General features: G+C 51.6%; 1 protein-coding gene across 16 annotated transcripts in view; it reads right to left on the reverse strand.

Annotated features, from left to right (window-relative positions):
• Positions 1-10,796, reverse strand: part of Camta1 (calmodulin binding transcription activator 1) — an 858,665-nt gene that overhangs the window by 239,335 nt on the left and 608,534 nt on the right. For all 16 annotated transcript variants that reach the window (XM_031379572.1, XM_031379576.1, XM_031379583.1 and 13 more), the window contains one exon: positions 6,174-6,245. In XM_031379572.1, the coding sequence (XP_031235432.1) occupies positions 6,174-6,245 (72 nt within the window). The remainder of the gene's footprint in view (positions 1-6,173; positions 6,246-10,796) is intronic.

A 10,796-nucleotide genomic window follows, 5' to 3' on the forward strand; every position in this document is an offset into this window, starting at 1 on the left:
TTTGCATAGCACCGTAAATTCCTGGTGTCTACCTAATCTCCCGATCACGTTATTCAAGGGACATTAAATGGAGAAAGGGAAAAGCTGCTCGTTAGAACAGAGCCAGGATAAGAAGGCATCTGGGGAATGGTCTCCGGCAGCACCCCTGCTCCTCCTGCCCTTTCCTCTCTGACATGAACAACCTGTCCAGTCTGGTTTCCCAGGTGAGAGACGCCTAGACGGTTTACCCATTGGTTTCGGTTTGAGTCAGTTACCCCTAGACTGGAATCTTCCAGACTGAGTGGGACCTAGCTCCCTTCAGCAACAGTGTCTCCTTCCTGGAGCTCATGCCCCTCCCCCACCCCGTGACACCAGTGCCAGCCTTTTCCTGCAGTGCACCCACTGACCCACGGACTCTTGTCCTTCCCTTGGTCCTCCTTTCTAAGCAGGGATATCTTATCTGGAAGCACCTCGGAGTGAGCTGATGTCTGGTTTGGGATTAGAACGCCTCCAGCTCACCAAGTGGAGACCTGCTGCTGGCCGGCCTAAGCATGCCCTGGAAGCCATCCCAAACTCCCTTCTACACAGTGGTCATAGCGACGTGCCTGCCTCACGAGGACCACCAAGTGCTCAGACACACGAGGGCTGTAGTGAATGAAGTTATTAGCATAGATGATAATGATCATGATGATGGCGATGGTGATGATGATGATGGTGGCTACTGCTAACATGGGAGAAACCTTCACACAGTATCATTGTTTCTGCCTGTGGAGACAGGGCTAGCCCAGGCTAGCCTCAAACACTGCCTGCTCCTCATCGCCCAATCTCTATCAGTCTCCAGACTGCTAGGACTACGGGCCCCAGTTCCTCCCAGTGCTTCGCCCTGACACCCTGCCCTCTGACACCCTGCTCAGGCCCCTTCTTCCCCCCGTGTTGTGAGTGTGAAGCAGAGATCGTGAATCCCAGGCCTCTCCCCTCTAGACCCTCTCGAGTCTCCTGGCTTGAGCTGGCACACCAAGCTTCTCCTTCCTGGGGCCTCTCCCCAGATGGGACTGGGCCAGGTGCGTGGATCTGGGAATGTTAAGCAGCCATGATACCTTCTGCTTGACTCCTACAGGAAACATTCCTGGCTCCACTGACCCCTGGCACGTGCCCGCACCTGCCTCCTGTCCATCAAAGGGCATCGAGGCAGTTCTCCCCACCCTGCTTCCTCCATCTTTCAACTCTGGACTCACCTCTTCCGGAAAGCCTTCTCAGATCGCCTGGCCCATTGCTATGGTACCCCTGAATGCATCATATGGACCAGCCCCCATGACCAGAATCTGCAGTGTCCCTAGAGGCCATGTCCTCTAGGAGGCCAAGTTATGGTCCCCAGTCTGTGGCACTATGATAAGGTGGCAGAAACTTATGGTAAAGAAGCCCATGGAGGTCACTGAAGCACACACACACACACACACACACACACACAATATATATATATATATATATGCATGTATATGGCATATATAGTATATATAGTATGTTTGTGGTATATATAGTATATATATATGGTATATATAGAGTATATGTGGTATACATGGTATATCTAGGTATATATATGGTATATATATATATCAGATATACATGTATAGACACATATATACAAACATATATACACACACATATATACATATACACACATACACACACACATATGTGTGTGTATGTGTGTATATGGTATATACCATGATGTCATGTGCACACATGACACACCCAAAGGAAAAGGACCTAGAGACTAGAAACAGGAAACCTCTGAAACTGTGAGCTGAAGTACACATTTCTTCCTTATAAGATGGCTACCCTGGACATTTTTTCATAGTAATAACCCATCACTCCCCTGTACTTGCCATTTCTAGGATTAGCAGAGCCTATTGGGTGGGAAGGAAGGTGGAGAGACCTTGACACCTTGCTTCATTCTGCCCCCTGGTGGCTTAGTGATTGAATCGCCATCCCCAGTGACAAGGAGCACTTGGTGAAGCAGTGGCCAGTGGCAGTCAGCCTCGTGTGTCCAGCTGCTGGTCCCTAGAGGAGACCATGCAGTACTGGAACCCAGCTCCATGGACTCAGGATACCATGCTCTTCCCAAGTCCCGATCCTAGACCTTGGATTTGAAATGTCAGGTCTTCTTTAGTGAACTGGGAGCCCCACACCCTGTGCCATGTTCTTCCCGGGTCCCCAGAGTCTATCTGCCCACGGGTCTCTGTGTATTGCAGGGCTGTGCTGAGCCAGGAAGGATCCCCACGCCCTCTGCCCCACGGTTGGAATGAGCAGCCATGCATCCATGTGGAGGCACACCCCCTGCCTTGTGTGCAGAAAACACTCATTAAGCATTTTAGAGAACAATGGTAAAGAGAAAAACACTCATTAGAAACAGAAACGGTTTGCAAAGAAGCCAGCAGTCTGCTGGGAATTACAGCCAGAAATGAAGCTCTTTCTCAGGGAGAGCTGTACTCAGAGGGATGTATCATGGAGGCCTGAGGCCAGGGCCCCCCCCCCCCATGTCCTGGAAGCTACAGCTAAGCCACGTCAGGCAGTGAAGCAGGGGCCGGGAGACCATTGCTGTGCCCCATCCATACCTGGCTCATGTGTGACTCTAGACCTGGCCCTGTTCTCTGTGGACCTCAGTGGTCACTGAAGCCAAGGGCCTTGGTGGCTGGGACACAGAGGGTGAGGGTGTGTGGGTGGGGCCTACAGAGGCGGCCTTCTCCACAGAGTCTTGCCAGCTGGAGAAGGAGACTCTGGATCTACAGAGGCTTGCAGCTTGGGATGCTGTGTTGGGGACAAGTGGCCCCACCCTGATGCATCTCTGAGATTCTCAGTGTCTTGAGCAGTACAGCATCCATCAATCATGGTAACGACCTTATGGGCCTGTTAGCTAACTAGGTTTCAGTGCCCTACACTGTAGGCTTGCTCACTTGTGTCCTGGATTCGAGTATGGTAGAAACTTCACTAGCAGTGACTAGGGGAGGGGTTATGATACACATAAATGGACAGAAAGCAGCCGCTCTCATCTGTCTCCCTCAGTGCCAAGCACAAAGCCTTGACCACAGCAGGACCCCTCTCCTCAAAGAGAGCCAGATGGCTCAAAAAATTCTAACTCTGTATGGCTCGGTTCCAGCTTCTGGGTCTTGGCGCTGACCCGTGGCTCTAGCCACTGGCCTTCGGGCTTGCTCCTCACTGCCCTCTAAGGACATCTGCTTGTTAAACTGTGACCTTTAGGACATGTCAGCTCTTGCCCTGCCTTGGTCAAAGCTCTGTGCTTGGCACTGAGGGAGACAAAGACAGCAGGTTCTTCTGTTGGGGATCTATCTACCACTGTGGGTAATGAGACCTTGGTGGATTTCTTTATGGGCAGAGCAGAGGTCCCTGCTGTGCTAAGTGGCTCTGAAGTGGCCCCCACTGGAAGATGCCAGAGGATGGGATTTGAGCCACAGCCTGTGGGCAAGAGCTGGCTACTGAGCTGAAGTGGTGGCAGCCAGAGGTGAGGGTGTCCCTTGAGGAAGTCCCTTTATCCAGCTGTGCCCTCCCCTGACTGCACCCAGCCTGTAAGTCCCTCCCTCTCTAGAAGGCTGTCTTGTTCCAGTTACTTTGCTCAGCAGATGGTGGGCTGTATGCTCCTGGCCAACCCAGGCCTCTTTCTCAGCACCTCCTCAGGGCCCGAATACCACCCTGTTCAGCAGTTTCCTTTCTCAGCTCCCACGAGGCCCAGCTCTGACACCCTCCTGCCCAGCAAGCCTTTTCTGTGGTACTTGGTGTTTGAGGACCCAGAGGAGAGGGATGGGGATGACAATCCCGCCTGGCATAGAATGGCAAATGAAGATGCACCAGAGCTGCCAAGTTAGTTCTGCCACACTGGCCTTTGGTGAGGGGAGAGGGACCCAGCCTCTTGTCAGCTGGATTGTGACAAGTGAGACTCAAGCATGTGAATCACCTCAGGCATGCCTTCAGCAGCCAGAGGCCAGGACAGAGGGGCAGGCAGAGTGTGCGGAGGACCGGGCTTTCCCTCTTGCTTTAGGGACGTCTGGAAGGCATCACAATGCAGCTGCAGAGAAGAGAGCTCAGCCCTCATGCTGCTCAAAGGCGTCTGCTTCCAACCCAGGAAGTTTAATGGAGTTAAAAAGCCACAAGAGCATGATGGGCTGTGGGGGGGGGGCAGTGGAGGCAGGCACGGGGCAGGCGTGGAGGAGGAGGCCAGCAAGTAGGGAGCTGATCTGTTAGGAGTCCCAGCCTGGTGTGGCACAGAGGGCATGGCAGAGATGTATTCTAACAAGGGGTAAAGTCACCCAAAGGAACAGAGCCATAGCCAGGGACAGGAAGCTGGAATAAACGAAGGCCCTGGAACCCAGCATGCGAGCTGGGGAACCAGGATCACTGTGTAGCCAGCCCAGAGCACTGGCCTCAGAGCCGAGACCTCACTGAGCTAGTGAGAAAAAAATGCCCACATGATGGCTTGGTGTCTTCAGGGCAATGCCTATTGACAAAAGAAGCACTCCATGATCATGTAAAACAACCCCCCAAAATGACACAGCTCTGAGAAACTAGGAAAATAGACGCTCCTGCATCGGCCTCCAAAGGACACGGAGGCAGCACAACTGGCAGTGGAACCTGGTGCGAGGGAAGTGTCAACTTTGCAGGCGAGCAATATTCTGATTGGTCGCTCTCTAAGGAATGTGCTGAGCCACGGGCAACTATTTTTGGGAACTGAGGGAGAACCGAAGGACTGACTGCTGGGTACAGTTGGGAGTCCAAGGTGATAGCGCTCTGACGAGGCTGAGCTGTGGCCTCCCTACGCAGACTCCCTCAGGCCCTGTGGATACTTCCCAGACCATCTTCCCTGGAAGCAGTGGCCTCTCTGTACCTTATGCTCTTTTCTGTTAGTTTATTCCCAACCTGGCTCCCCAGGTCCCCGAGACAACAACCCTCATGTGCTTGTCAGTTTGAACAGAATTGAGTGCAGACAGTGGGGCCACAGTAATGAGGCCCTTAGGCAGTAGTTCCTGGTCAGAGGTAGTAGGACAAAGTTATGTGTAAGGGTAACAAGGACAGGTCCACTTTGGCTGGATCCTACAAGGAGAATTTGTATAGCAGACAGCTTGGAAAGAGACCCAGGTCTAGCCCCATTGAATAGATCCTCAGCCCTTCATCCCTCACAGTAGTATCCTATCTGGAGCAGCTTCTAGATAGCCTGTTTAGACCCACTGTGCCAGCACCATGGACAGAGACAGTCTAGCTACACCATAAACATAGCCGTTTGTCCATAACTGCAGACATAGCTGCTTGATAACCGCAGACATAGGTGTTTGTCCATAACCACAGACAGAGGCTGTCTGGCCAGCACCACGGACAGAAGCTGCCCGGGCCGCACCTCAGAGCTGTTTGTCCTTAACCACCCACACAGCCCTTTGTTCATAACCACGGACAGAGGCCATCTTGCCAGCACCACGGACAGAGGCTGCCTGGCCAGGAGGCTGCCTAGTCACACCACAGACAAAGCTGTTCATAACCACAAAGGCTGCATGGCTGCACCACAACATAGCAGTTTGTCCATAAGCACAGACGGAGGCTGCCTAGCCAGCACAAGGTCACAGACCACCCTTCACAAGCATGGCAGATGCTCCCGCACCACATTCTTTAAGGCAGGCATCACAAATCAATCACAGAGCTCTTATCCAAGGGTCAAGACCTACTCCTCCCCAGCGGGCACCCCTGTCAATCCCACGGTACCGAAAACAGCCCTGGAAGTCTGTTTCTCACGTGTACCTTCTGATTAACCAAGAAAGCAAATGAATATATGGATTGTAGCCAACAGGGATTTTATAGTGAGGGGAGGGACACCCAGCCTTCTTTTTAAACCTCACCAAAAGGAAACCGAGGACCCTGGCACCTTGAAGTATCTACTCTTTATCCCCATGGAGGAGCAAGGTGTACCCTGGCCACCAGCTCTCACTCTCCTCTCCTTCCTGGAACCTCACTCACATCCAGACCTTCACCAAACCAGCCTTGGCAAACACCGCTGAAAACTAGGACATCGCACCAGGGCTCTCAGCCCAAACTTGCTGTTGCACACAGGAGCCCCATGCCCCCTCGACACCCTCCACGGACCCTTCCCAAGCACCAGCGAGCGACGCAAGAAGAATCCAATCCCAGCCACCTACCTGAAGGAGCCAGTAGCACCTCCGGTGGAAAGTAGGTATGATGGAGGAATGGACATAGCAGCCGTACAAGCACTAGGGAGAGAGAGGAAAAACGAGAGTTCAGTTGGAAAGAGGGAAGGAAAGGTGGGAAGACAATGGGTACAACAGAGGGGGCAAGAGGGGCCATGCCACCGCTGGCAGGCCTAGGGAGACTGAGGCATAGGGTGAACTCCAGGGATAGGGTCTAAGATGGATTGTAGGGCATGCCAGTGGGGGTGCAGGCATCTGGTACTGTACTCTGTGGAGGACGAGAGGCACCAGGTACTGGAGAACTCAGAACTGCCAGGCAGCATTCAGGGGCTGAAGTCACCATGCTCATTGCTACAGCCTAGGCTGAGATGCTTGGGTATATGGGGAGGACTGAGGGTTACCTTGTGGAATAAAACAAAACAAAACACACACAACACACACACGCACACACACACACACACGCCTACACACACACAGCCATGTGTGTAATGTACACATAACAGACAGACATTGTGCACATGCACACACACAGACATGTGTGCACATGTCCACACACACACACACACACACACACACACACACACATACACACACACCATACTGCCCCAGGATAGCCATCCCTTGTCGTTATAAGTCCAGTGCTAATGGGAACAAGGCTGGGCGACAGTGGAGTATGTCTACAGAGGTGGGGAGGTACCACCCCCCAAGTATTCCACTTTCGATTTTGAGCAAGGGTTGGTTGGTTTGCTCCTGTGTTTGTTTCCTTGCTTCTTGTATTTACTGAAGATAGATTTGGTTGGAGAATGGGGGTGGGGTGGGGTGGTCAGTGGGGCTGCTCAGGTTCGGGGCTGATCCAGGAGGAAGGTCAGTCCTTAGGGGCCTATCCCTTGGGCCACCCAGGTGGGTGGACTGCACTGCAGCCCCTGTTTCTGGGTAGGGGGGCAGCTGATCTGCATACAGAGTAGGGTGAGCCTGCGGGTGAGATGAGAAGAGACCCAAGGTGATCTGCCAGTCGGGGGTCCTCTGGGAATCTGCATGGGAGAAAAAGATATCCAGCCACAGCTCACTGTTTTGGCAAGGGCTGTCTCGGGGTTCTTGGTGATGGGATCCACCCCAGAGTCGGTGCTCAAGACTTTGGGCTTCCAATTCTGAGTTGGACAAACCTCCCCCTTTCCATCCTGAGCGTTCCCTTGGCTTGTCAAAGTACAGCCCAGAAAGGGTGGAGTGGAGGGAGATGAACCATTTGGCACAGCTGCCCAGGACACAGAGGGACTGTTCCCATCTCTCCTGTAGCAGAGAGGAATGGCAGGCAGCCTCTCCTTGGCACTCCTGTCAGACGTTTTTATGCCCCCCAGAAAGACCAAGTGCAATTTGGCTTGACTCGGAGTCCATCTGAGCCCTGCCTGTCTGATTAGCGGGGTTGAAAGAGAAATCATTTTGGACTCTGGGATTCAGGCTGCAAGAAAATCAGATTTCCAATATGTTAGAACTTTTACAGATCGCTGTCAGCTGGGATTTAAGCCCTGTACAAACCAAACAAACAAAGCGGAAATTAATTTAAACGATTCCCTCGCAGTTCTTGCCCACGAAATGTATTTATTATTAAGAAGGCAATATTCTTCCCTGACTTTCCTGGTTTGCAAGATGCTGTGTTTTGGATTTGTGATTGAGATTCTTTTTTTCTTTCATTTCTTGCCAGGTTGATTCTTGTTTGGACAATTTTTTTTTCCTGGAAGTGTTTGATTTGCAACGGAGCAAGCAGCCACCTGTGACTTTCTGTGCCCTCTTTCCTCCTTCATGGCATCCTTGTTTCTCACGGGCACTTTCTTTGTTTGGCTCATTTCATGAGCCAAGGGGAGAGAGACACTGACGGTTGAGAGAAATGTCCTGGTCCCTTTGAAATAAAAGGTGCCTGTCTGTGTCTTCTCACTGTTTACTCCCCTCGAGACTTGAAATGAATAAGGCTGGCTTCTGGCACCGTGTCCCTTTCCTCGTAGATCTTAGCCTTCCGAAATCCCACATTTAGGCTGCAAATTTGCCAAACACCTGATCTACCCAGTGTGTGAACGTGGAAGGGAAGTGAGCAGGGGAACCTTCTCCACACATGCCAGCCAACAAGCCGTCTACCCAGCAGTGCCCAGGATCACTGCATAAACAAAATGAAGTTCAAGGGAAAAATGGATGTGTGCCTATCAGGGCTCATGCATTTAAACAGGAGGAGAACAGGCCTCACTCAGAGCCACAAGACCATTTGTAGATGTTCTTCTGTTCCTCTAATAGCCACCATGATCACACATCTCTTGTCTCATCAGCAGAGAGGTGTGAAGTTAGGAATGTGTGAGAGGGAAGCAAAGCCATGATTACACCCTGACAATGTGGGCATTGCGCAGGAGAAGCCAGGAGCCCCAGAGCATGGGCCTCCGCCGGCCTGTGTGTTACCATGACTATCTTACTGTCCATCTTTCTAACCAGGGCCTTTGAGACAGGAATTTCAATAAGGTTTCTGGGTCAAGTTGAGCAACCCTTTTCCTATCCAGGACTTAGAGCACCTTAAGCCTGGTATGCTCGATCACGGAGAGAGTAAATATCTAGTTTTCATTTCTGGAAGTGGCCTGGTGTGTTAATGTTCAAAGGGCTCTGGTTTTAAGAGAGCCACACTCGTGTTGAGTGATGCACGCCTGTCCTCATGTGGGAACGTGTGCATAGTCACGGGCTCCTAGCATCAGAGTCCCTCAGGAGGGGTCAGCAGCAACATGGATGCTGGGTGGGGCAGCAGACCTGACTTGGCTATCCTACCACTCACCAGCTCAGAGGCTGCTATCATTCCAGGTTGGCAGACGGCTATCATCCTAATGGTTTCCCTCAGTGTGGTCGTGAAGGATGAGAGCTACTGTAACAATGGGGGCTTATTCTGAGTCTAGCATCTGTACAAACATGAGACAAGCTCTCTCCAGAGGGGGCCAGGAAGCCAGAAGAACAAGTTGGGCTAGCTGAGGCAAGAGATGGGTAAGACAGCATCAGCAGCTGGGGAACCCATGGCTGAGGATGAGGTGGGACAGTGCTTGGGGAACCATGAAGACAGATGGACAGATGATGCACAGAGTGCGCTGAGTTGGATGCTATGGTCAGATCCCCATAGGTGACAGCAAGCAGGGACCGTGGATCCTTATCTAGGAGCAGTGGGAAGTTAAGGAATGTGATGGTCACATTTGTATCTTGGATCCTTGCTTTGGGACGGCAGCCCCTGGGGGCCCATGGCCTGGATGGTCGACTCTAGCTTTCTCCTTGTCAAGGCAGAGGAGCCCATAGACATCCCCCCCCCTCAGGGAGATGAGAGGGGTGCAGGTGTGTGACCAGTGCAGTAGGAACAGTGTTCGGGATGGGAGGTAGGCCGAACACTCAGGATCCTTGATGGGAGAACATAGTAGGCATGCACAAGCCCTGCTGCCCTACTGTGTGCTCCCTTCTCCATGACCACACAAGCCCAGGCCACCTGCTCCCCTTCTGCATCTTGGCTCCCTCGCTCACTGTGATCTGCACTCATCTGGCTTTTCCAGTCTTTCTGTGGCTCTCCAGTCTGAGTGATGCTGTCTTCGTCAAGCTGAGTGGGGATTAATTGTGCAACATTTCACCAGGCAGTATATCAGTTTATCCATAACTTCACCTGCTCACCTAAAAGCAATCAACATTGCCTGTAGTGATTTGTGCTGCGCAAACTCCCAGCCTGATCTCACCAGGCTGCAGGGCGCCCCAAGCCTTCCCAGGTGGGACTTTCCAATTAGGGGCTGGGGTGGGATTGGAAGGAGCTCTCTCTTTCCAGGTTTGTGCCTCTGTGTGTGTGTGTGTGTGTGTGTGACTGTATATGTGTGTGAGTATGTGAGCATGTGTGTGTGACTGGGTGTATGCAAGTGTGTATATGTGTGAGTGTGTGTGTGAGAGAGAGACTGTATGTCTGTGTGTACATGTGTGTATGTTTGTGTGGTATATACATGTGTGTGTATGTGAAAGCATGTATGTGAATGGGTGTGTAAATGTGTGAGTGTGTGTGACTGGGTGTGATTGTATATGTGTGTGTACATTTGAATATGTAAGCATGTATATTTGTGTGACTGGGTATGTGTATGCAATTGTATGTGTACAAGTGTGTGTATGTGTCAGTGTGTGTGAGAGACTGTGTATGTATGTGGGGGGTCTACATGTGTGTGTGTATATATGTGAAAGCATGTATGTGAATGGATGTGAGTGTTGTGTGAGAGTGTGTGCTGTGGCCTCCCTGTGTACTTCTGTGTACACAAACCCAGATTCAGAAAGACAAATACTATGATTCTCTCTCATATTAGGACCCCACTGTTGGATTGTATATAAATACACACACACACACACACACACACACACACACACACACACACAGATATATATGAGTACAGGAAACTGGAAAAGGGCCCAAGAGAGGAGAATAAAGAGGCTTTAAGACAGCAGGCTATGTCACAGGACACATGTGATATAGACAAGGAAGGGAGAGTCTGTGCAGAAGGGTAAAATAGGGACAGGGACAGGGGCTGGAGAGCAGGGAGGGGGCAGGTGGGGGATGGATAGGGACAGGGACAGGGGCTG

Source organism: Mastomys coucha, unplaced genomic scaffold, assembly GCF_008632895.1.
Source record: "Mastomys coucha isolate ucsf_1 unplaced genomic scaffold, UCSF_Mcou_1 pScaffold18, whole genome shotgun sequence".
NCBI classification, from domain to species: Eukaryota; Metazoa; Chordata; class Mammalia; order Rodentia; family Muridae; genus Mastomys; species Mastomys coucha.